Raw genomic sequence first — 27,601 nt, 5'->3', positions numbered from 1 at the left:
ACATCAGTCTCTTATTAAAGCAATAAATGAGGAAAATGTGTTGATAGAGGCCTTTTGAAGCAAAATATATTCATTCCTATTAATACATGCATATTAACTTGCACTTCCAAGACAAGACCCTGATCCACACGTTCATTTGTATTTATGATCCGAAGCCACTAGTGAAAGCTGTGAGGCTTGCGCTCTATTTTGATATTCAGTGTTACATCATTACCCAAATTGGACAATGCTAAATGTACGACAGCGGAGCCTACGTAAGCGCTCGCTCCCCCTGGCCTGGATGGGCTTGGTATCGCTCATGCACATTTATTGCATTAGGCACACTTGTGGCTCAATGCCAACACTTGAGCATGGGATGACTCAGCTGAAATGCCCCAGGCATCTGTGTCCATGGCCGGGAACAGAGGTATTCAGGCCCTGCGTCCCGTACTTGTGCGTGTGTGCGTTGCGGGGAATGAGCTTCATGCATATCTCTGAGCTGTGGGTACTCCTCCCCAAAATGAGATCTGTCAAGCAGGCATTAGTGCATGCACAGCCTTAAGCTTAGCTCTTTCACTGTGAGTGACACTGATGTTAAGGCATGCCTGTTCCGCTTCAGGTTTCCATAGTCATCATGCATTTCTGTCTCTGCCTGCTGCATTTTTAAATCAAATTTATGGAGGGGAAAGAACAGAGATGTGCTTAAACACTAATATTATGCCAATAAATAAAACATGATTTGCTTTAAGGATAAAAGGGGTAACAAACAGTCACAGACAAACCGGCTGTTTCAGAGACACTTCTATCACATGGACAACCATAGGCCAACTTTTAAGCCTCAAACTACTTAATTAAAATGTACTGTTGATTTTCTAGCTGATAAGTTAACACATCCTCTACAGAGAGCACTAAATCAAAATGGACCTTTTAGACCGTGTTTCAGTCTTTGGTCATATTAAGCACAAAACATTGTGTAATATCAGTCAAAAGACAAAATTCTTGCTTCTGTGTAATATTTGATAGAGGTGTAGTGACTTTTGCCCACCTCTAAACCATGTCTGACCTCACAGTGTACCAGTGACAGGGAAAAATTCTCCTAACTAATATATATATAGCATGTTTTCCGCTTCCACTCCCACCACCCTGACCAATCATTGAGGGAGAACACCTGTCATCACCTCCATTCCCACTGCATGTACATGTATGTCAGCTACACCAGTTGGTTAGCCAGCTAAATCTTCTTCTCATCCCCTGATTTTCCCCGTCACTTTTATTTTCTCCTTTTGGACCAGCTGTAAAGTAGTCACTTATCAGTTATTTCGGTTTGTTTACACTGGCAACCCATGTTCATGTTAACGTGAGTGAGGTCATTTAAATATTTGGCAGTATTTGTGCTGTTTTCTAAAGCTTTCTGCTGTGCTGTGCTGTTGTGAGGCGAGTCAGCTGGTCCATCTCTTGCTCACACACATTAGGTAGTTACACTCATGCACAAGCTTTTTTAAACGATAACTTGACTTGTTTTTCCTTAAGTCTTTTTTTCTCCTGCTTTTACTGTGACAGTGTAAGAAAAGCAAAAGTAATGCAGATGCTAATAGGCTGCCCAGTGCTTTGCCTCATGCTTAATAAGTAAAAAAAAGAAAAACACAAAACACAGAAACACATTAAAATCAAGCTTTTAACAAGTAATAGATCACATTTCACAAACTACAGAAATGCAGAATGTAAATTTTGTAGTACAAACTCTTTCATCTTTGGCTTTTCGGCAAAACAGACTGGCTCTGCTGACTCCATCTGTGCCCAAAACTGAAGGCAGTTTCAGTCAATACGTTGCTGCATGTGCTGTCTCATAAGTCAGTGCCTTAGAAGGCAACATATCCACTGTGTCAGTGCTATTTTTTTCTATTTGCATCAGTGCTGATACAAAGGATTATGGGACATGTAAGGTAGCGAAGGATACATCTACACTTCCTCTAAAAACAGCCGAATGGAGGAACCATCCAGGAACATTCGATTCCGACATGACAGGGTGCTTTGCTTTCTCAGCACAGTGTAGGCAGTGTTTATTACCTTTTAAGCACAGCCTCTGTGTTTGTTTTGGAATGCCCACTTTTCATAATCCAATATAATCCGGAGTACTAAAAACATGTCCAGCCCACAACTCTTTCCTGACCGCAAAGCCCGTTTCACTCACCAATACGTCACATTAAGGAAGGAAGATGCTTCACACTGACTTTAAATATGGCTTATTCTGTCAATTTTAGTTTCCAATTTCTGTTTACTTACTGAGTTCAGAAAATTAAGGGGAAAAAAAACATAAAATATAAAATGTGCCACAACCTTTCCACAGAGTTTCTTTTTCCCATGCATGCATACAAGCAGTTCCAGGGGTTTACTAATTTACACTGCACCATGAGCAATTTATTTGCATTAAAGAAACAAGTTGAGCATATGCTTTTTATAAAATATTGATTGTGCCTTTGAGAAAGCCCTGTTTCTTCACGAGAGGCTCCTGCCTTTGCTTTGGATGGCTTGGCAGCCTTCCTTGTCTTTAAGCCTTTACATTATCAACACATTGTGCTTTCACTGACTGAGCAAAATGAATTATGTTTATCAAAGTGGCGATACCCAACAGAGGCTGAGACACTCCACAGCCTACCATCATGGCACTAAGCGCAATAAAACTGGGCACTGAACCATAAAGTCTTCCAGTCCACTTGAGGCCTTTATAATGAAATAATGCACTCCAGAAAACATTAAGTGCCCATGATAGCTAATGATGCCATTTAGCTGGAACACAGGAGGAGACCATTGATAGGAAGGCATGCTCCTGGAGCTGAAGGCCTCCAGACAGGCAGCAGAATTATAGCAGAAGAATCTCAAGCAACCTCTTGCGTGAACACATCACAACTAGCACTTCAGGTTGGGATTCTGAAAGATTTAAAGGGTGCATGTTATGGAAAATCTGTTGTTCTTCCCTTTTTTAAAATAAAAGAGGCTGACTTAGTAATGTAAGCAAAAAAACACATACAGGTAACTACAGTCCTTTCATCATATAGAAAACTAGGCCCATTTTGAATTCACTGTTTTTGTGATGTCATGAAAACTGACACATTTACATACAGTATATCCACCTATTCAGCCTATAGGAGTTTAGCTGCGCACATTCACACTGTAGTTATAAGGAGTGTTTCAGCACAGACTGCTTCTTGTAAGGCAGCCTTATTTGCATATCATCGCTGTTGTAACTTTACAGGAAAGGGCAAAACATTCTTAACTTTCAATGTAAGATAATGTAAAAATTATAATAATTAAAAAAAATAGTCCAAGTAATGCTTGCACTTCTATTGGTCCATTCATCATGAAAGTTTGAGATATGCTAAAGGACAGCTGGGATTTTCAGGTTACGTAAAAACAACAAAAACAAAAAAAAATCAATAAAATGACAAAAAAAATGGAGATGCAAAGTTTTGCTTCTGAAAGTGATGATCAGGCTTAAAGGCACACTAATAAAAACAGCCTGCTTTTTTGTTTGTAAGTGGACCTCAGGGGAAAATAAAATATAAGCTGCAGGATATGAGCACTTCAAAGAAAGCAAACTAAAGAAAGTACTAGGTGTATACGGCCTTTATTGGCATTTATAGGTAGAAAGTTCAAACCTTGACTATGACCCTAGTCAGCCAATCACTGCACTGAGGCAGGGCCAGGGTTTACAACGGGGTGATGCAGGCAGCCGACGTCTTTCTGATGCTGTTTGACACAATGACAGAACAGAATTTCACATTTTGAAGTGTTTTGCTACAACCCCTTCTCTAAAACATAGAAGGGGAAACAAAGAAGTTTATACACTTATAAAAATGTATAAATGAGTAATCTAAATTAGTAGCCTAGTGTGTAGGAGTTTTTCTGCTCTGTTTTGGTTGTCTGCTCATTAGTACTGGATTTTTACTAGACAACTCAAGATGTCCAAGTCAGAGATGGCCAGTATGACATTATCATTATCATGATGAATTTCAGTCATACTACAATTTTCTGACCATATTGTAGGTACGGTTGGTATTCCTTGAGCACTGGCCAGTTGCATGGTTCATAAAGAATAAAATGAAATATTAACATTTACACCACACAAAATATAGTGGTGTCATACTGTAAAACTGCATTGTAACAAGTAGCTGATTGGTTTTCAACCCATAAAGCCTACTATCATGTTTTTTAATCTAATATTTGATCTTTCATTCTCTTTCTTATTATGTAGTTGTCTCTAAGCACTGCTGTACTGCGGTATTACATTTTTGCATTATTGCCTATTTCTACTTTTTTTTAAGTTACATTCCAATCAGAGTTGTTTACTTTTCCTTTTGTTTAAGACCTATAAAGCAAATTTAGCTGTGTACCTTCACAGTATGAGCCACTTTATTGTTCAGTTCATTTATTTTTGTTCTTTTGGCTTAAATTCACTGCCTTTGAACATTCATATTCGTGTTAGTAAGTGGCCTATATCTGTCTTTAGTGTGAATGAACCTGCACCCTGAAATGACCCGCATGCACACATGCAGATCAATAACGTCACGTGTGCAATGAACAACCATAACAACAACAAATGAAGGAACTCGCAGCACACGACTTGAGTGCAACAACTATTAGCTCTGTGCAGCTGTCAGCTGTACGTTATCAGGGGGAGGTGAAAAAGACTCCAATATGCTTTAATGCTTAAAGATTTTAAAAATGTTTTAATATTACCGCAGCGTTTACAAGCTGCTGTTACGCTGCAAGCACAAGAAGACGATAGTAAGATGTGCATGTGCAGGAAAAGAAAACATGAACTCCAGTTTGACCATTTTCATTGCGGTCGCTTGACCACAAATTAAATACGTATCCAATCAAGGACCCCACACGAAAGTGGTTCAGATCTGATTTGAAAAGATCTGATTTATTTGTCCAGACAGCTCTGAAAACATAAAATCTTTAATCACATCAAGGCAAAAAAATCTGATTTGTGCCTCTGCAACCTGTCTGTCTAGCACATCTGACCACTGTCCACCCCTGGACACTGTGGCTCTGTGGAAATGTTACCAGTTCTCTAAGGAGCTCCTTTCCAACTCACTGCTTTCTACCTTTGTATAGAAACATGAAACATGCTATAAGAAACAAGAGCATGCTTGACTAAAGTGTAGAATTTTGCCAGTGATTATAAGATTTAAGCTAATTGTATGCCTTTCACTTGTCTACAAATGAGGAGGCTGCAGGTAAGCAACCACACAGAGTGATGCGTTTGAACACAGTCTTTAACCTGTTATGTAGCCCTGTGATTTTATAGCACAGGTAGCTCCAGTGTTGGTCGACTCACATGCCTTCACTGGAGATGAGAGCCTACCACAAACCCAGCAAGCTCCACAGACCACACACTATAAATAGAGCATTATCTATGCAACACAACATAAGCAGCTGACCGGTGTTATCAGACTGTACCTTTGTGAGACAACAGGTGGTGGATGTGTCACTCAGTCAGTCAGTGAGGGAGGGAGTACACAGCCCATGGCGGCCATAGGTGTAAACATCATCATTCCTAACTGTATAATCCTAAAGGTTAACTGTGTGAGAAATGTCAGACTTACCAAAAGTTGCCAAAAGTATTCGCTTGTCTGCCCTCAAACGCATATGAACATGCGTGACATCCCATTCTTAATCCATAGGGTTTTATGTGACCCTTTGCAGCTATAACAGCTTCAACTCTTCTGGGAAGGCTTTCCACAAGGTTTAGGAATGCGTTTATGGGAATTTTTGACCATTCTTCCAGAACCACATTTGTGAGGTCAGACACTGATGTTGGACGAGAAGGCCTGGCTTGCAGTCTCCACTCTAATTCATCCCAAAGATGTTCTGTCGGGTTGAGGTCGGGACTCTGTGCAGGCCAGTCAAGTTCTTCCACACCAAACTCGCTCATCCATGTCTTTATGGACATTGCTTTGAGCACTGGTGTGCAGTCATGTTGGAACAGGAAGGGGCCGTCCCCAAACTGTTCCCACAAAGTTGGGAGTGTGAAATGGTCCAAAATCTCTTGGTGCTGAAACGTTACGAGATCCTTTCACTGGAACTAAGGGGCCGAGCCCAACTCCTGAAAAACAACCACTTCATGGCTGAGTTGCTGTCATTCCCAATCGCTTCTACTTATAATACCACTGACAGTTGAGTGTGGAATATTTAGTAGCGAGGAAATTTCACGACTGGACTTGCACAGGTGGCGTCCAATCACACTACCACGCTGGAATTCACTGAGCTCCTGAGAGTGACCCATTCTTTCACTAATGTTTGTAGAAGCAGTCTGCAGGCCTAGGGGCTTAGTTTTATACACCTGTGGCCATGGAAGTGATTGGAACACCTGAATTCAATTATTTAGATGGGTGACTGAATACTTTTGACAATATATATATATATATATATATATATATATATATATATAAATGAAAGGAACAGGATGCACATAATGCTACTCAGAAGCTTTTCCTAATTCCTAATTAAACTGAAGGCTCTGGTTAACTAGCCTTTCCTTGCAGAGCTGTTTGCCTGCAGGGGTTAAATGGGTTAAACAGGCATGTATGCTATCACCATAAGGACCTGTAGACCACTGCTGTGCTGCCTCCCTCTACTCTAAATACTTGCACCCTGTACGAGAGGTCTGTAGTGACCTGGCCTATCCAGAGACTGTTGCAGCGTGTGAGGATATTCCTTAATGGAATGCTAGCTTAACCCCTGACCTATAACCCTATTGAAAGTCTGACTCTCCCACAACATACTGCCAACCACCTGTAGTCTAGACATATGGATATAATGTGTGCCAAATGTTTGCAGGTTGTAAGAGCGTTGCTTCTGTCTGGCTTTTAAAAGGAAGTCATTAAATACAGAATCAACCTCTGATGATTTAAATAATTTCACATTTCTTTAATCAAGAACATTTACCAAGTCATTAAACTTTATGTATTTATAGAGCCAAACAATAAAAAGGATGTAACTGGACAGTAGCAGCACTATAACTAGCCTTTCAAATATTCTAAAATACTGTCCTGGAAAAAGATGTACAGGGAAGCATTTATAAAGACTTTATTACAAATACATTGAGGTACAAAAGTTTGAGACCACTATGGTCAATTCTCATGTTTTGTATTATTTCTGAATTTCGTATTTTTTTTTAAGTTTTAACATGAATTTCAGAATTTCTTAGTATTAGTTGTGTCCTTCTTTTGCTTGAACGACAGCACGTGCTCTAGCAGGCATGAACTCTACAAGCTTGTGCAAAAGCCTTCCATTAGTAGATCAAATACACCTGAGAGTCTTCTGAACTCATGCTTTAATGGATGAGATACGATTCAAAAACTGACCCTTTTTGTATTAAGATTTGCTTAAATTTGAGTAGAAATAATGCAGAATTTGGGGTCATTCTAAGAGCTTTTTAATTTCAAAATTCCTAAATTTTCTCTTATTTATTTACTGGTTTTCATGTGTTGCTTTACGGTGCCACTGTATAGAAAAATACTTTGTGGCATCAATATACACATAAAAATGGGAGCACCCAACAGGTTCTGTATCTCACTGTGAGACAGAGCAGAGAATTTAAAACATGCATGATCATTAAGAATGCAGCAATATGGGAATTGTATTTTACATTTATCTATATATCTGCTGATGCTGATACATACATATTTGTATAATTTAGAAATTGGGATTAGGTAAATCTGGATTAGCATTTCAGAGAAATGTAACACTCATTTCTACAGTTACTAAGTGCAGATATTTTAACGCATTAACCCAGCTTCACATAAACATCCTGCTCTTCTACAGTACCATAAATACATCATCATATATCAGATCTAAACATCTGTCTGATCATTTTTAAGCAATTATTTGCAGCCACTGATATGATTTCAAGATTATCCTGCATCTCTAATTATCAATGTGAAAACTGCCAGCCAGTTACTGCCAGTTCACTGATAAGACACGTTTTCTTTGATGTTACATCTGTTTTTTAATCAAATAATTAAGCAAAGCAAGTAATAATGACAGACTTTTGTGTTTCTTTGTGTGTTTTTTGTTCCTGCAGGGAGACTAACGCTGGAGAAAACAGAAATAAATAAAGGATATGAGCAACTAGAGGTCACTCTCCAACACTACAAGCAAGGTATTGAACATTTAAAAGCTGGAGGAATGAACAATGCTGAGGGATACCACTTGATAGCGGTAAGGTGTTAACTGCCAGCAGGCCTACTGCGGGAATTAGCACTTAGCGGCATACTAAAGAGGCCACCACAGCCTACAACCAATCGCAGGCCACGAATACAGGAGAGACACCACACATTCCCTGTAACATACTCTCACGCAGGACAGCTGAGTGAGATCATAGCTTGCAAGCATCTGCGACACATGCTGCACTTGAGACAGGTCAGTGGTCAGCCATGGTTCCCATCTGAATGTTCACTGATGGAGTGAATGTTATTCTAGCTTCCTTTTTATTGTGATGTTTACTTTCGAATTGAATTTTAAACAAAAAAGGAATGTAAATCATCTCCAAGTTCAGTTTAACACACCGGAAGCTACATTGGAAGCATTTTTCTCATTTCTAAAGAATGTTATTTATTTATTTTTGGATTTTGACACACTGTTCTGCACACATATGGAGCCTCCACTTCAACCCTGAAAGATTTAATGGGCATATGGGAAGCCACCCATCTGATAATGCTACTTTCACCTCTCCAGTTACAGAGCCCTGCTTTAAATAATTATGATTATTCACGCAGGTGCATCGACCCGAAGCGTATCCACGCCCATCTGGAGTGATGACTGCAAACCCACACACATGCATACACGTGCGCATGCACACACACTCTTATTGCCCTGATACTTCCTCTCTCTCTCGCCGTCGCTCTCGCTCTCTCACTCTCTCTCTCTCTCTCTCTCTCTCTCTCTCTCTCTCTCTCTCTGTCTGTCTCTCTCTCTATCACGTATGCACATGCACTTTGCATACATCTCAGTTTCTCTGCCCTGTTTCTTACCATTGTAAGTGAAATGTTTGAGGCAGAGCAGAAAAGTATTGAACAGTGAAATTCAGTTGTGGAGCTCTCACTCACTCCTCAGCAAGCTGGCTGACAAATTGAAAACAAAACCTTAAGATGTTTTTCAACAGCGTGGGTTGGTGGGTTGTTTGTGGGCTTTACAAGAACTCACTGATGAGAACACTTTTACCCTGATACTCAAAAAGAAGAAAAAAGGCTGGTCTTTCAGAGCATCAAGGGACGACAACAAGATTTAGAACCTTGATTTCCATGACAGTATCAGAATATCAAAGTTCATAAGAAAAACATCGTCTTTCCTGCTCTACTACAGCAGATAGAGAGTGTGTGTGTGTGTGTGTGTGTGTGTGTGTGTGTGCTTGCTTCAATGGTCCCTCATGGATCCTTGTAAGATGTCTCACTGTCAGTGTCAGCTACCAAAAGGCATTTCACAAGCTTTATTGGTCGTAACTAAATTTGTAATGTAAAGGGAAAATTAAGTAACATTAGTGAGCGATAAGTGTGCATCTACAGTACTATGCAAAAGTTAGAGACCACCCTTTATTAACTTAATTTCCAGTCAAAACAGACAATAAGACATTTTAATTTCTCAGGAGTTTTTCTGAGGAGATTAAATATAAAATAATGTAGGTGCATAATGAAGGGGAAAGTCAAAGGGAAAATAGTGAAAAACCTTCTGAAACTAGAGAGAAAGTGGGACTCCTAGCAACCCTGCAAGACCTGATAGACCACCAAATCTGTCACCATCAGATAAACAGTACTTTAAGCTTTCATCTTTGAGAGACAGGAGAAAATCAAGCTCCACTCTTGCCTCTGAAAAAATTCACTGGTGAGAAATTTACAAATCAAACAAAGAAGCTGCTGGTGTCAGAACAATGAACTGACCACTCCATAGTCCAGATCTCAACATCACTGAATCTGTTTAAGATTACTTGTTTTGTGAGAAGCAGAACATGCAACCAACTTCTAAGACTGAGCTTTGGAGATGTGGAAAAACATCTCTGCAGATTTCTTTAAAAACCCAAAAGCAAGTGTCCTGAAACGAATAGAAGCTATAAAAGCAGTGGACTGAAAAATACTGAAAAAAAAATATATTTAGTTGTCCAGGTTTCTGTGTAATTTAAAACTTAGTGGCCATTTTCTCTGGAAATTAAATAAATGAAGGTTGGTCTCTGACTTTTGCAAAGTACTGTAGCCAGAGCAAACCACTGGTTTGAAGCACCTCAGCACACTAAAATCCCTCCTTGGCTGCTGCTGAGTTCAGGTGTGTAGGGCGTGCTCTACGCTCAGGTAACACATCCACTGAGATTAGAGCGAGAGTGAGTGGACGCTGGCAGAGGCTCATGCTGGCATCAAGTCCACCTGAACTACAATAACCCATATATGCTGGTGTCAGGTTGCCATGGCTCACTCTAGAAGCCCAAGCCTCCTACTTTTTGAGGGTTGCTTGGATGTGAGCGGTGGCGTAATGCCTTTGTGTTTATGTGCACTCTACACTCGGTGGATTTTGAGGAATGCTAGCCCTCCATCTCTCCTCATTCTCTTTCTTCCTCTGTTCCAAGTGGAAACAACGCTCTCGTATTGGTATTTGGGGGGCAGTCACACCTGTTATCCACATCATGTGGTGGACAGGCACAGGGAATAAAGCCTGTCGGTGTTTAGATTACAAAGCTAACACAATCATACAATCGCTCATAAAAATAGACTGCCTGCTCAAGACTGCTCAAATAAAAGCCTGACTTCTCAAGCGTGAATTTTACAATAATTTGGAAAATTAGCTAAATGAGACTAACTAGCATGTTTGGATCATCAGCATATGGACGAACAATCACATGTTAAATAGGAATAAAGTATTTGAGTGGTTTCTCTACAATGCGCGCACAGAGAGGAGCTCTGGGCCTGTTTACACCTGGCATTAATATGCATTTTTGGTGATTGGGTCATGTTCGAATTGCACTTGAACTCAAGAAAAGCCAGGTTTTAACACTCCCAGGATGCACCGTGAGTGAACTTAGATCAGATCACTCGCACCACATTTGGAGGTGGTCAGAGACCTTGACCAGATCTTGACCAGAGAAAATGTGACTCTGGACAACCATGATAGACCTGATAGACCACCAAAATCATCACCATCAGATCTTGACCACATTTTTATATTAATGTGTTTCTGTTGTCCATATATAATTACGCGAATGGAAATACGTCTGCTGAATTTTCAGTAGCAGGTGATGGGATAAACAATGAAAATGAAAGATGGAGGGTATGCAAGGCTGGAGTTTTTGCACTCTGGGCCAAAGAAAGCATCCAAGCCAAGCTTGACGACTCGTATCGTAATGGGGGAAAAGTAAACAAAGTAAAACAGAAACGATATATGTGTTGATGTGCTTTTTACACAGGAAAAGTCAAATTGAATTTCCACTGGTCACACTAAGGACAAAGTTCCTGCCAAAGAATCTGGTCAAAGTCTATACAGATACGATCCGGATAACATACATTAACACAAGGTCTAAACAGGCTCTCAGGCCAGAATCGTTCACAGTGGTAGTGACAGGAACCAGACTTGAAGTGTTTAACTCAAAGTGTTGCCTCTAAAGACTTGATCACAGAAATCTACTCCATGAAATGTTATGAATATGCTGCCTAAGTAATTTTTTTTTAAATGCCTTCATGGCAGAACATTGGAAGGCAAAACAGTCCCCAAAGAAAACTTTTTCACCATTACATCTCGAAGATACTTTGAGGCTCACTAGTGAGTTTGGAAACTAAATAAAATTGCTATATTTGCAGTAAAGATATCACCTCTGGTTCCTGTCACCCTCACTCTAAAGCAATCTGGTTAAGTTTCTCTACATTTAACCCTTTCACATCAAACCACTATAAAGGATCTACACGATTGAATTATGCAGAAATTTTGAAGAAAAAAAAAACAAACTGTATCTGACATTAAAAGTACAGAACATTTCTCCCGTACAGTTTTGTAAATTATAAACTGCAGCTAAAATTAAACAGGCTGTACTTAGTACACACATCGCAGGCATGCTGCAGACAGCCATTACAACTTGCTTCGCTTCACTTTAACCTTCGCTTTAGTTCAAGTATGCGACAGAAGAAAGCCATAATTAAGATGAATGTTTTTTTTTAGTTCTTGCAGACAAGACTGACATATGCTGACAACTTTCTGTAGCAGTTCTTCAAATGAGACATATTTAAATATGCTTGGTTATATATCCCTGCAAGTCCATGATAACCAGTCCATGAGAGCGGGAGAGCGGGAGAGCGGGAGAGCGAGAGAGCGAGAGAGAGAGAGAGAGATGGACGCAGTGAAGAAAACATGCATTACACAAGTACGTAAGCAAATGATGCTGTACACTGGAGGCGGCCCCACTGAGAAAGATAATATTAGCTGATGCATGGGTCTGGGTAATTGGTGCTGGTTGCACTTGCCTTACAGAGGTAGTGCGACCTAGTGCAAGGCCATAGCCAGAGAAAGACACAGGCTTATTAACACCACATGTTGTCTTGCGAACGCCCCACCTTCAGTGGGACCCAATTAGACAACGAAAGACGTAAGCAGATACACAAAGCTTTGCAACAACTCAGCCTAGTGATGGAGAGGAGGTATCAAGGGACAATCATGTAGGTATATTTTATAGGCAAAAACAAAACTAGATTGATCAAGCTATACCTGTGACATAGCTTTAGGTGGCAAAAACCAGGAGTGCTGGTAGGATAACTTGCCTCACATCATTTCCTTTAGCAGAACCCGTCATAACTTTGAAATATGGCAACAATTCTAGCTTTATTATAGCTACATAACTCCAACTCTTAGCATGAAGCATGTTGTGAACATAAGACATGACTTTAAAATAATATACTCTTTTCAACTGCCAAAATATGAAATGCTTCTCAAAAGCATTGCATCATGACTGTTAAAGCAAAATGATGAACTGTTGTTTGTTAGTATAGAATACATAATTTAAAGCCCACTTGAATCCACATAAACATCTAGATTTTATCCAGCTACAGGTCATGAAATTCAGTCATGACATACTGGAGATTTTAATTTGTACTTTACCCAGGTTGTAAGATAGAAGGTAAGACTACAGAGTGCCTTAACATACATAGAGGACACTGGACCACTTTCTTCTTCACTTTCACTGTCAGGTTTTGGCAGCATCTTCAATTAAAAAAAATAAAAGCTCTCATTCATGTTACAAACTCTAACCAGTCCGTAAAAACACAAGGAGGGATCACTGGAGCTGTGACAGAATGGAAGATGCATTGCTCCTCCATACAAATTAAGATGGATCTTTGGTTAGTTATTCATGCTACATGCAACATAGATTTAATCTGATATCTTAAAGAGCACACTGTGCATATGCTCCTCAGTCACTAGGGTGACTAGACTGAATGATCCAAAAATAACTGCTGTAAGACAATTACAGCCATTTGACCTTTGTTTACTTTTTATGAATGTGCTTATGACAGGATAGATTAAGTCAGAAGTTTAATATTTTAGCAATGTCACACATCTGTACTGTGACACAGGTCCGCTTTCAGCAGTTGGAGAATGTCTGGAGCAGAGGCAGCACCTGTCTGTATGTCAGTTAGAACAGAAAGCCCCTAGTGCTGACAGCCTTGAGGACACGTCATTATGCTGTGGGTCTATGTGTGCGATCCTGTGCCATATATGTTGATATTGTACAAAAACAAAGCATACAGGCCAGGGGCAAAGCCACAGGTAGGCCTGTGAGGCCTACCCAATCACTCAGGGGAAAACACCACATTTTTAAGATAATTGATCTGATTTGTTCTCTGTGAGAGATGTCACTGGATTCTGGCCAATCAAAAACATTACACTCTCTGCCAAGCTCCACCTTATTTTCCTCAGGCTTACATTTACTGCTTAGCAACTGTCTCTATTCACCATTGCATCAAGCCTAAGTGTGTTATCAGCAGTGGTGGACAAAGTACACAAATCATGTACTTGAGTTAAAGTAGAGATACCCAAGGTAAAATATTACTCCAGTAAAAGTAGAAGTTCCTCCCTTTAGACCTAATGAGGTCTAGAAGTATTTGCCTTCAAATGTACTTAAGTATCAAAAGTAAAAGTACTAAAACATTAATGAACTTAATGCAACTTAGTTCCAAGTTTAAGTTTAATAAAACTAGCTTTAAACTCAGGATCACGTATGAGTTATCTTTACTATATTGATCTGTAGGTCTCTGTTTATAAACATGAACTAGCCCAAACTAATTTACTATAAAATGAAATGGTATTTGTATAAATTCAGAAAAAACACGTCCTTTTTATATGTGAAAATATGTGGACATATTTCTATATTGTGCTCTATTTACACAAAGTTAGGTTAGTTTATCATTTATGTTGAAAAGACTCCCGAAATTTTACGCTGCTGCGCTGGGTCGGTATGACCAACAGGTCAAAACAAGCTCAGATCAAAGTGACCGCTGTGCCCTGATTGGTGTTCAGTAAGGTACAACAAGTGGTTTTAAGGTCCAGTGGTGTACCTTATATGAGTTTTTTTCTAGTGGAAAAGTAGATATTTGTGCCTTTTCATAACCAAACGTTTTAAATCAGAGCATTAAAATAAAAGTCCTGGAGACGAGGTGGGGTGTGTGGAGTCAATACAACTTAGAAAATATAATTTCAATGGATTCTGGTACAGTTAAGTTTCCTGACTGAAGGTACTGGGATGTACCCCTGAGGGTACCACCACAGTGACAAGAGGGGTACTGCCCCAGTGACAGTGTTGTACCTTTTTTCTGAGAGTGTATTTGACTTTGAAATGCAGTGGAGTGAAAGCAAAAAAAGTCACCCAAAATGGAAAAGTACAGATACACAAAGTAACTACTTAACTACAGTAACAGATTACATTTACTTAGTTACTGTCCACCACTGGTTATGAGGGCCCATTATGTCCATAGCTAGCAATAGGAGGACACTGGGGTCCTCTATATTTTCTTAAGTGTTTTTATGAGACTCAGTTGTAGAAACAGCAAAGAGTCTACACAATCAACTGCTGTGGTTTGGCCATAGACTGGAATGCCCGCAATGTTTATCTCTGTACAAGATGCTACACTAACATTATCCAGAGTGACACTGACTTCGGAGATGTTCAGGTATGCATCACACATAAGTTACTATAGACTAACATACAACATAGCTATGAAAGAAATGTGAGAGTTTATGAGAGTCATTAACAGGTTATGCCTGTAAAAAGCAAACCCCATAACTCGCCCTTTATTTAGACCACTTGTAACATGGCTAGATAAATCAGCATGCTTTAGTCTAGCTCCAGTAGCTGCTCAGTTTAATTTAATGTGACAAGCTCCTTGGCTGTCTATATTAGAATGAGAAATAAATGGTAGTTAGCAATAAGCATAAGAAAATTACAGTATCATGTACCGTAATTCAGAAACCAGCAGGTACATAAAATTGTACTTTGTTTTGTTAACTATATGAGTAGCCTACCTTCCCGTTAGCTGTTGCTGGTATAGACAGACTTTTATAGCATTCGACGAGGACCAGGATGTTACAACACTATGGTACTTGGGAATTTTTGTATTCAGCTTAGTTATTAATCTGAAGGCTCATTATCCCGTGTTATAGTGTCTGTAAAGTGTTATCAAATATGTGATTAGTATTCAAGTAGTGAAGATGACTATTTGTTTTAAAGATCCTGTTAGACCTTTCTGCTTATAAGAGCTTTAAAATAACGTTTAAAATAAAGTTCAGCCCATCACCTCATCTCCTCTCTTTTCCTCACTCCTTTCTCTCTGTCCTGTCTGTTCATCACCCAGAACTCTAGCCCAAGTTCTCAGAGTTCTCTCCCTCCCTACAGCCATACAGTACCCCTCATACTTTGACCAACAGCAAATTTTTAAAATTCAAACAGGGTTGAAAATGTTTATGATTATTTCTGCATAAGCAAACTCTTTCATGTATTATAATCAGTGCTGATCATTTAAATATGAAAAGTGCTGTTGATAACAAGGAATGGTGCAACAAACAACACATATAAATTCATAAACATGCCTATAGTACAGTGCAAATGTCAGAGACCACCTTTCATTTATTTCATTTCCAGCCAAAATGGCCATCAAGTGCAAGTTACTCATTTTTCAGCGTCAGGAAAAAAGCAGAAAATATATATTAAACAGAATAAATATAATACTTTTTCAGTATATAATGTGTTCACCATTTGTATTTATTACAGCTTCCATTCAGTTTCCTTTTTGGAAAGACATGATTTGAGATTTTCAAAGAAATGTGCAGGGATTTTTTTCCCACACCTGCCAAGTTCAGTCTTAGAAGTTGATTGCATTTTCTGCTTAACATCCAAGTAATCTTGAACACATTCAATGATGTGGAGGTTTGTACTCTGGGATGGTCAGTCCATTGTTCTGAGAACAACAACAGCTTCTTTGTTTGATTTCTAAATTTATTTTCTCTTCTCAATAGGAACTTCTTGACGTCTACAAATTCTTTCAGACACAGTGCCGAGTTGTCTTCTGTGAATGTTTTCAGGCTTGAATCAAGAGTGCAGCTTGATTTTCTCCTCTCTCGCAAATATGAAAGCTTTAAGTGCTGTTTATTTGATGGTGAAGTAACATTTTAACTAAGTCATTTAATATATTTTTCACTAAAGTTTTGGAAACAACTATTTTTCAGTTCTTTCCCATTGACTTTCCCCTTCCCTATGTAGGCAGATTATATTTTATATCTAATCTCATAACAAGTATCTCCTAAAATAACCTTGTACTTCATGTCCATTTGACTGGTTATTAAATAAATTAAGGGTAGTCTCAGATTTTTGTACAGTACAGGTACCAACACTCTTAAGAGGTCCTTGAGAAGTGCTTCTACACTTATTCCATTACAGAAAAAAAGGAAAGAAAAGTTTAGCATGGGCTTTGCCAAAATCTTTAGCCATGGGACACACAGAAGCACCGTGTGATGAGTAAGAGAGGAAGAATGGGTACAATGGGGGGAGGCAAAGGAAGGACAGGAAGGAGAGTGAGAAAAAGAGATAGTGACAGACAGAGAAATGGAGCAATGCACAAAGAAAGAGGGGGAGACAGAGGGAGATAGACAGTGAAAATGGGAGCTGTATAGCAAGGGTAATCTGCTAGAGGGATCCTGCAGGGTTCAAGCTCTTAGCCATGTTTGTTGACAGCGGGGAACACGGGTCGACTATGTTTGCACAGGCCAAACAGAGCCAAGCTGACCTAAGGGAGACATAATCTATCTACCAGTCAAGATTGCCGCTCTAAAAGCACTTAAAGCAAACTACTGTACCGTAGCACTTTAAAACCCTGTGATTTCAAAGCTTGTGCTTTCAGTATCCTGAACTTGTTCTTAAATCGCGTTTGTCTGATTGGACACATAACTTATCAGCTTGTACAGCACAACAGCAACAGTCCTATTTCCAAGCGTAATGAAACTTCAATAGTGGGATGCAATAAAAAAAAATAAATAAAAAGCAGCAAAGACACTTACCACCAGATTCCCGATCACCATGACCAGCATGAAGACCAGGATGCAGAGCGGCTGTCCAGCCACTTCCATACAATCCCACATGGTCTCGATCCATTCTCCACACAGCACCCGGAACACAATGAGGAAGGAGTGGAAGAAGTCCTTCATGTGCCACCGGGGCAGCGTACAATCCTTGGAGATCTTGCACACGCACTGCTCGTAATTCTTGCCGAACAGCTGCATGCCCACCACAGCGAATATGAAGACGATGATGGCCAGAACCAGAGTGAGGTTTCCTAAGGCACCCACAGAGTTCCCAATTATTTTGATCAGTGTGTTCAGGGTGGGCCATGACTTAGCCAGCTTGAAGACTCTCAGCTGTGGGAGCAAAGGGTGATAGGGGTAAAATTCTAAGGGTAAATCAGTAATAATCAGTAATAACACAATATGCAGTTGCCAGAAAAGGCGACCAGTCACACTGTCAAATAGTCCAATTTTCAAGCCTCCTTAATAAACAAACAGCAAAATTCATGACATTTTAAGTATAGGTCTACAGAAAATAAACTGTTTTATTCCAGGACCTGTGAAGATTCCTACATGTGAGTGTACAAATTCAAGTCAGAATCTACAATTTCTGTGGAATAATAAACAATTTAACTCAGTATGCCAACATGTGCAGGAAGAAAAGCTCTCACACTCCTGGGCAAAGCATTAAAAAGTAAAATTTTTTCGTGCATTCAAAACACTTCAAGACAGGAGAATTCAAGACATTTTTAAGGCTTGTACTTTTGAGCCAGCGCGACATCCTGACTGGAAACAGATCATCTGAGCTGAGAGAAGCTGTGTATGATAACTAAGCTAACTCTAAATTAGTTTTGGGTTAAAGATGCCTTCACAGACTCCATTTTGCTTTTTCCCCTTGTATTACAGCTGCCACCTTCACTCTGCCATTGCTTACAGTGTTAACTTAGGTTAATAATTCTATGGTTTATGGACACTTTGGAATCAACTAATATATAAAAATATAAACGCTTTGCTAGACTCTACCAGATTACAAAATATGTGGTCTGTTCCAGCCACTACTGTATCTAGTTCTGTGTTCTTGGTTGTCAGATGAGTCAGAGTAATTATTTTCCCTAAAACGATTTGAGTAATCTCAGCTATCTGGGATTTATGCTGTAGGCTGCACAGGTCATCAGTGGAGATATGTCTGTCTGTACTCTAACCATGAAGCAAATCCATGAAGAAAGAGAAATTACCAGTCTAAAGGAACGCAGGACGGAAAGGCCTTCCACGTTAGAAAGGCCAAGCTCCATCAAGCTGAGACAAACAATAAAGCTGTCAAAGATGTTCCATCCCTGTTGGAAGTAATAGTACGGGTCCAGTGCAATGATCTTGAGGACCATCTCTGCTGTGAAGATTCCTGTGAAGACCTGCATGGAAACAAAAGAGGCAAGTCTTTCTCAGATGGTTGTCATGTACATTCTTCAAGCTCTGGTTAAATAAATTTATTTGAGGTTACATTGAATTTACACACTTCATGTTCATTTTATATTTAAGAAAAAGAATTTACCCTAGAGACTGTGCTACTGCCTGTTTTGGACATCTCCCTTGTCCATGTGTATTTTGGCCAAACTGTTATTTCAACAAATATTTACATTTTGATATATAGTTTTGCAAAAAGCCATAACTGATTAGCCTTTTGTAGCCATGGAAGTCGGGGACACTGGACACCGCCAGGAAGGGCTGGTGCATTAGTGAAAGCTGCAATGTCTGTGACAGGTCTGCTGTTTGTTTGGCTCGAAGACTGTGTCGTTCTGCTTGTTGTTGCTCATGGACAAGCTCATGGATGTGACACGGGATACGTGACACAGGCAGTGGGGGAGGCCTGGACACTGCGCATCACAGCTGGAGCTGGCCCTTTTAAAGCTGGTTAGCCCTGTCACTGGTCAGAGCCCTGTGAAGCTTCGCAGGCTTCGATATTATATCATCTCTGTGCATGCTCAGCTGCTTGTTCCTACCGTGCCTCACATCTTGTAATCACTGCTTTAATCTGAGCATTAACATGGAGACCTGGCAAAGGGATCTCTTCCCACTTCTTTGAAGTCAGTTTTCCTCTTCCAACCTCACAGCACAAACAATCCTCCTCTCTAGTATATAATGACTCATTTTGGTTTCAGCAAGGATGAGATGTTAATACAGATATACATATTTACACAATATTCTGATTCCACCAAGGAACATATGTTAATAGAGACACTGTATTCACCTAATATTTAGAGTTCAAGGACAACATGTTAATATAGACATCCTATTTACAGAATATTTTGGGCTCGATAAGGATGCATCTTTTCGGTCACATATTCTATATTCGCACTTTATTTTGGATTCACCAAGGGCGAGATGTCAATATATACACATAAACAACACAATATTTTGGTTTCACCAAGGACATGTTAATATAGGCACTCTATTCACAGAATATTTAGGTTTCACTAAGGACGTGGCTTTGCTGTCACCATATTCACACTTTATTTTGGATTCACCAAGAACAAGATGTTAATATAGACACAAATAATGCAATATTCTGGTTTCATCAAGGATAACGTTCTAATACAGACACCATACTGACACAATATTTTGGTTTCACCAAGGACAAGCTGTTAATACAGACACTCTATTCACCCTAAAGCATATTTGTCCCACTCACTCATAACTCGTGGTCCTGTGCCGCCCATCTTGTTTTGAAGGGCGTAAACATCATTGATGCTTACTACACTTGAAACTTATAGTGGCTCTGGATAGTGCTTAAGTAAGCAAGATGCATGTGCACACAGATTCACTGTGACTGGGATTGGAACACTGTCCTCCATCACCTCGAGTGGGCCACTGTCAACACACACCTTTCAATAAAAGGAGCTGCTGTCTCATTTCCATCTCCACAGAGTAATTAGCTCAGCATACTGCTCATTAGCCTTGATAGGCTGCTGCCAAATGCTCCACTAAATGGAGGGGGATGTCCTGATTATTTAGAAATTTCTAATAGAATTTTCATGTTACCACAGGGCATTCCAAAGTACAACAGCCTAGTGTCTATTACAAAAACCCATGATGTAACCACCTCTCTTTGATAAGACATGACCCTAGACCCAGAGTATGAGAGAGTCTTGCTTCCTCTCAAGGTTCCTTTTTCTTGCTTGTAGGGAGTTTTTCTTTGTCACTGTCACTCATGGCTTATTCATTTAGCTCTTGGACCTGGAGTTTCTAGAAAAGCTCCTTTGTAACAAGCCCTGTTGTAAAAAACACGATGCACATAAATCTTGTACTGAATCTTAAATACTGTGTGGGGGGGCAGCAGGCAGTTGAAAAAAGGTGATAATTGCATCTGCAAAACCTTCTCCCATCCGTGACCTGTAAACAAGCATCATTTTAGCATGCTTTCCAAACGGGTAAGCTTATAACAACGTCTGACCTCAGATCCTCAGACACAACCATAGGAAGGTTCCTCCAGTCTCAGAGGCTGGTGAAACAAGATGATCTGCCAAAGTGCAAACCATAACACGCATGAGTCATCATAATGCTGAGTAAAGGCTGCTTGCCCATCTCTCTCTCTTTTCTCTTCCAGAACACAGACTCTCAGACTTGTTCAAATGCTTTACGGTATAAGCACACAGCAAAGGAAGCCGCCTCTGATATGTTCTATGCGTCCCATGTTTTGAGTGCAGGGTACTCAGGGAGCATGGGTGGGTGTTCTGCCACACTTTACATGAACAAGTCTGAGTGAGGATGGCTGAAGTGTGCAGAGTTAAGCAGTGGCAGTAGAGGAGGAGAGGAGATGCTCTGTGACATTCTCGCTGTGGGATGCAGTGCGCCGCCAACCATGAGGCATCACCACGGCTGTCTACAACAGTCAACGTTGTCCACTCTGGCAGACTAGATGTGAGGGTTTTGAGGAGAGTTCGGCGTGCATGAGGATAACCCCACAAATGGGGAAAGCTAGGGTGATGCAAAAACACACAGGCACTTTAACCATGTGTAAATCTGATCATCTCACAACTGAAACAGCTATATTTCATAACAATCTTCATTTCTGCAGCATTTAAGAAATACCAAAAATACAAATTTTATGACTTATGAGCATATCAGTCTGAGTAGTTAAACACTTCATAATGCATCTTGTCAAAAAGCTGATGAATAATACTTTTATATTTTCTAATTTTCTCTGTACATACACAGAGATCTGCAAGGCTGTTTCTCGCTCTGCGGTGAATGTGAGTAAAGCAGCATGTTTACAGAAAGTCAAAAGGATAAATCAAAGGTAAATATTTTGTCATATCAATCATTTTTTAGGTTTTTTGGGTAAACTGTAACTGTAATCTATCTGTCTTCTCTTAAACTGTAATTATACAAAACAAAACAGTCAAAACTCAAGAGAAATATATTTATTTCAGTGTGATTAGTCACTTCAGATCCATTCATATCTATCAGCATTTTCTAGATGCTTAGCGCTTTTAATGAAGGCTTAGCTCCTCCACACTTGGCACAGCCGTGCCTTGTAACAAGTCACTGAAAAGTTTGTTTCATGTAGAATCTAACTTGAATATTTCAATATTTTTCTTGTCTTTGTACTAATGACAGCATCCTCACAAATTTTGCCTGTTTTCTGAAACCTACGGTAGGAAGTGCAGCTCTGAGGCCTCATTTATTTTCTCAAAATCAGGTTTTCTCTACATTCAGAACCAAAAATCTCTACATCTTTACATTCTCTAAAAAAATCACTGCATTCCAGGGAATGTATATATCCATTTTTAACCCTATACTGAAGAATATTACTGAAAAAATTTGAAATATTTTATATATGACTCAAAATTATTGTCATTTTAAAATGACATAATAACATGCAGAGTGTTTTATATATTACTTGTTTAACAATTAAACAAAGAGACTAGAGTAATCTGTCCAGTAAAATTCCTTCTCTGGAGTGTGTCTTCACAATGAATCTTTCTAGTTCTACAACATCCATAAAAATTTTTTTGGTTTGTTTTTAACAATGTATGCGTATTTAAAATAAGATTTAGATAACATAGTGTCTCATTTGCATGTTTCATACAAAAAATACTTGTAAGAATATTCGTATGCAACTAGTACAGATTCATTGTGATATGTATTGTTTAAAAAAAGTACTCTATTCATCTGTAGCAGCTCAGCAGTGTAGCAAAACAGTTTTAACTTCAAAGAGTTAAAGCTTCATTTTGTGGAACAGCCGCAAATCCTGAACACAAGGCGACTGCGTGACACGGCTCTGCGCTGAAGTGTCGTTGCCTGCGGGCAATTGACAGTACTGTGCTTATACAAAGCAGCCATGTCCAGCACTGCCTTTCCGCTGGTGCTGAGATGGAGGTGAGACAGAGTCGATAATAGCCTCAGTCATGCAAAAGCGACCACTACGATGAGCGTGGGAGGAGGCATGTATTTTCACAGACGGGCTCTGTCACCCAATACATTCCCTCGACCCCACTGCTGAAGGTGAGCTGCGCCGCATCTACACCTCGATAAACACTAGCCAGCGTGTTCAAATGCCGGGGCTCACCAAGTGGAGAGAGACATATTGATTTGAGCACCGTTGTCCTGACATGACTCTCTCCAAGACATAATACAGGCTGACTGCTCACAACATACACTGGCGCACAGCTTGAGTGTGATGCTTAGAACATGCTGACATGAATGTATGTTGTTGTTTGCTAGGCATTGCATAACGTGTCACACATAAAGTGCAGCCCAACTTAATAACATACTCAACTATTTCTCAACACAAGGTCTCCTGTGAAACCTTTGTCACCATCTTAAAGCATTCTTCTGCAGCATGTGCTTTACAAGCTATGCAGCAAAATCTGAAGTGTAAGGCGAATAAGAGCATATTTCATTATTAGAGAAAAATATTTATAAGTGTTTAGCAATCTTAAATATTTCTGTTAAATAGAAATGTGTTTGAGACGGAAACCTTTTTGAAATTCTCTCAGCTGACCGTTCTTTCTAGACATTGTATTTCTGTACAAAAAATGCCTTCCTGGGGAACAAGCCAGTCTCTCACAGTCACTTTGTCTTCAGTAACGAACAACAGTCTTCAGAAATGCTGCTTTTGCATGTTGCAAGCAGTGTAGAGCAGGACATAATGAGCAGGCTGCTGGAAAAGTGGGAATGCCCCCTTGACATGACAAGTGAGGAGACTAGCAAGACACTGAAAAATGTGTTTTCACCACCAATCTGTCTAACAAAACCGCTTACCAAGATATTGCTCAGGTGCAGTGTTCCTGCAACTGTTCCTCCTCATACAGTTTATGTGAATATGCTAATGAGCTAACCATCTCCCACTCACCAGGTTGCCCACGGACAGCATCTTGTTGAACTCGTCTGTCATGGGGTAATGCTCCAGGGCCATGAAGAGCGTATTGAGAACGATGCATATGGTGATAGCCAGGTCCAGAAAGGGATCCATCACCATGAACTTGACCCACTCTTTGAGCTTTAGCCAGCTAGGGCAGCATGTCCACACCAAGTACTTGTGGGCAAAAACGTACCAGCAGGGATGACATTTCTGCTGGGCTTCCTCCAACTCTGTATACATATAACAACATGGTGTGATTTAATAAAGCATTCGAGCTTTTTATCTTTCAGGAGATATTTCTAAGGTGGTTACATAAGTAAAACAATCCTCTTACATAAGACAGATGGGTATCACAGGAAAATTAAACAGGGGTTTAAATAATTGTTAAAAGATATATAGAAAATGGGACTCCTGACAACTGTGTAAGACCTGATGGACTACTGAAACTGTTACCACTGGATAAACAGTACTTAAAGCTTTCATCTTTCAGAGAAAATTAAGCTCCACTCCTGCTTTAGATCTGAAAAAATCCACAAGTTTTTCTGTCCATCCTTCCACTGTGAGAAGACGACTCAACGCTATGAGTCTGAAAGGATGAGTGTGGAATAATTATATATAACTATATATACATATGTTGTCTGCTCTGTTCTTAATGCTGAAAAAAGAACAGATTAATGACCGTTTTAACTGAAAAGTAAATAAGTAAGAGATGGTGTCAGTACTAGGTCTAGAAAACTTTTCTGGAGCAAAAGCAGGTATTACGTCATCATTTCTGTCATAGAGTTTGGACTATTGGATTACATGCGCCAAAACGGCAAAGTAAATGAAAGGCTTTGGCACAGAGCTGCATTCTGTTCTACTTTGCCAACAAGTGCCTTCCCTGAGAATGTTTGGCTTTAAAGCCTGGGTAAGTGGGACAGTCATACCCCGTCAGTTTTTACTGTTAGTCATGCCAAACAGAACTGAGAATAGGCATGACTTGCTCTCCATTGCTGCTGTTTGTTGGAAAACACCTTTCACAATGCCATAAAATTCTACATTACTTCCAGATTAGCATGAAAACTAATCGTATGGTGTAGAAAATTGTATGTGAGACAGGTTAAAGGAAAAGGTTAGCATTTCGTTTTTTCCACCCACCCTAAGTCAGACACAAAATATGTCAAGTAGTGAGCTGGAGTAGGCTGTGCAGTGTGTCGAGGGGAACTCGGCAGATGCATCCGGTTCTAATGAGGAATGTGATAAAGACGGACAGCAGGTCCATTTCCTTGACTTGGGAGGACTAATGTGCGAGCTAACTCCTCAGATGTGTTTGTGGTAGTGTCATTCTCCACTGGGAGTGCAGCCACCCTGTCAGACCTCATTTCATCCACTCCAAGGGAAATTTACCAACCAACAGACCTCCTGTGAACACCGTGGCCATCTTAGTTCTGCTTAGAACACAAACCTGTGTAGAAACATTTGCTTCTTCTGGTCTTCTCAACCTCACTACTCTAACTGTAGCTACCTGCCAACATTCAAAGGATGCATGAGAGAACAGCGGTATTGTAATAATCGGGGTGATGGGTAGATCAGACTTACAACATAGTAGCATGCTGTGCACAAGTCAGAGACCACCTTTCATTGAATTACATATCCAGCTATTTTGACTGGAAACGCAATAAATGATGCTGATTAATAAATGATTCTATTTGCACAATCCAAATAATCCCAATTACATAAACCAGTCCATAATCTTTACTCCATATCTCACATATCCAGGCCTGCTGCGCTAATACAAATTTCCTATTTCTATTTTTTTTTTTATCAGTAAGGACTTCTTGATAACTACACATCCTTTCAGACCCACAGTGTTGAGGTGTCTTCTCCCAGTGTCACAGTGGAAGGCTGGACAGAAAGACCTATGGACCTTTTCAGCTCTGAAGCAAGAGTGGAGCTTGATTTTCTCCTCTCTCTCAAAGAGGAAAACCTTAAGTGCTACTTATCTGATCGTATTAGTTTTGGTGGTCTACCAGGTGCTAAATGGAGTTCCACTTTCTCTGTCCCTTTAACCATTTTTTGAACTCTGATTTTGAAAATTCCTTTTTCTCTTATTTTCCTTTGACTTTCTCCTTATGAAAGTGCATCATCTTATGTCTGCTTTCCTCATGAGAAAGAAATGAGTGAGGCAGCTGAGGTGTGTTTGCGTAGTAGCTTGTGTGAATATTGGAGTCTGTTTGAAGGTTAACATAATGTCAGTGACTCATTTTTGAACAGCTTTTGTTGGGAGGACACAGCTGTAAGTAGTTGGTTTTAAGATTGGAAGGATGAAAGAGTTAAAGTTCAAAAGTAAAGTAGATCAATTAAATACTGACAGATTTAATATTATACTCAGTGCTGGAAGCTTTGCTGTAATTCTCTGTTAAATGTTTTCTGCTTTTATTTCTGATATTGAAACCAAAATTACTTGTACTTAAAGGCTGGAAATAAACAAAGGGCTGGTCTTTTGCATGGCACTGTGTAAAATTGTAAATAGTAATAATGATGATGATAATAATAATAATAATAATGCTCTTAATAGTAATATTCAACAAAAGCAGTAATCACATAGAAGGTAATACAAGTAGTTGTGTGTCAAACTCAAACCATGTTCACAACACATGGTACTATACTTGGCTTCATGGTGTCTTGCCATGTCAGCTTTTGTGTCTGTGATAATGAGGATTGGCATTTTCTCATGCTAGCGGATCTAAAATAGGCATTCTCTGTGGTCAAATCTGTTTTGTTAGCAACTTTTCCGCTGACAAATTCACAATTTGAGACCATAGTTTTAAAAGGGAGACATATTCTAAATGTGATTTCATCTCCAAAATAGAAGTTGCTTCTTAAAGCCTCAATCAGGGCTTTGCAAATTGGATTTTGTTCCATTACATTTACAGTGTATGCACATTGATTCATGAATATAATACCTTTTAGATGGCTCATCTGATGAGCGCCACTATCGATACAGCACTGTTTGCCAAAACAAGAGAGCAGAGTGGAAGATATTTTGTCCATATTATGATTTTCACTGTTTTTTTCCCCATGTGCTTAGTGTAACACATGAAAGCACAGTAAGAACTTTTTCTTAGATTCTGAGAGTATTTTAAAGTTTGAAAGAGTTTTTAATGTCACAGAACATTAGTCATTTAATACTGGCTGTCTAATAATGTGACAGAGGGAACATTCCTCCACCCCCTCTTCTTCAGCAGGGAGTAGGTGGACAGGCACTTTCTCAGGTTTAGAAGAAGTAAGGTCTTAAAGTACTGTGTCTGAATTTACCGCAGGTTTTAAAAATGAAATGTAACTACAGTTAAACTTCGACGGACTAAGAAGAACAGCTGGTGTTAATTCACATCACTTGGTAAAAAAGTTTAAACATGTGCTGCTAAGGCAATCACGCTCTGCACTGTCTACACAATTTACACACGGTGAATCTGACAGAAAGGCAAAAGCTAACATAATGTGGAAAAGTGGACAAGCCAGTGTTCTTTGTTGGGGAAAAGTGACCTACAGAAAGACCTCCTGATGATGTTGCAAGCAGACTGTTTCATGATTAATCAGGTTTAAGGAGGATAACACCGCTCTCTCGAAAACAACAGAGAGTGAATTCTCACAGGACTACCTTAACGTGGAACAGATGGAGATGCCCTTCTGTCCTTA

General features: G+C 39.6%; 1 protein-coding gene across 5 annotated transcripts in view; it reads right to left on the bottom strand.

The window, feature by feature from the left end:
• Positions 1-27,601, bottom strand: part of scn5lab (sodium channel, voltage gated, type V-like, alpha b) — a 167,175-nt gene that overhangs the window by 54,093 nt on the left and 85,481 nt on the right. For all 5 annotated transcript variants that reach the window (XM_017712309.2, XM_017712310.2, XM_017712312.2 and 2 more), the window contains 3 exons: positions 23,915-24,153; positions 18,798-18,971; positions 17,560-17,916 (listed from right to left, as the gene is read on the bottom strand). In XM_017712309.2, the coding sequence (XP_017567798.1) occupies positions 17,560-17,916; positions 18,798-18,971; positions 23,915-24,153 (770 nt within the window). The remainder of the gene's footprint in view (positions 1-17,559; positions 17,917-18,797; positions 18,972-23,914; positions 24,154-27,601) is intronic.

This window comes from Pygocentrus nattereri, chromosome 3, assembly GCF_015220715.1.
Source record: "Pygocentrus nattereri isolate fPygNat1 chromosome 3, fPygNat1.pri, whole genome shotgun sequence".
In the NCBI taxonomy this organism is placed as follows: domain Eukaryota; kingdom Metazoa; phylum Chordata; class Actinopteri; order Characiformes; family Serrasalmidae; genus Pygocentrus; species Pygocentrus nattereri.
Note: the sequence above shows the minus strand (reverse complement) of the source record. Positions and strands in the feature narration are given on the sequence as shown.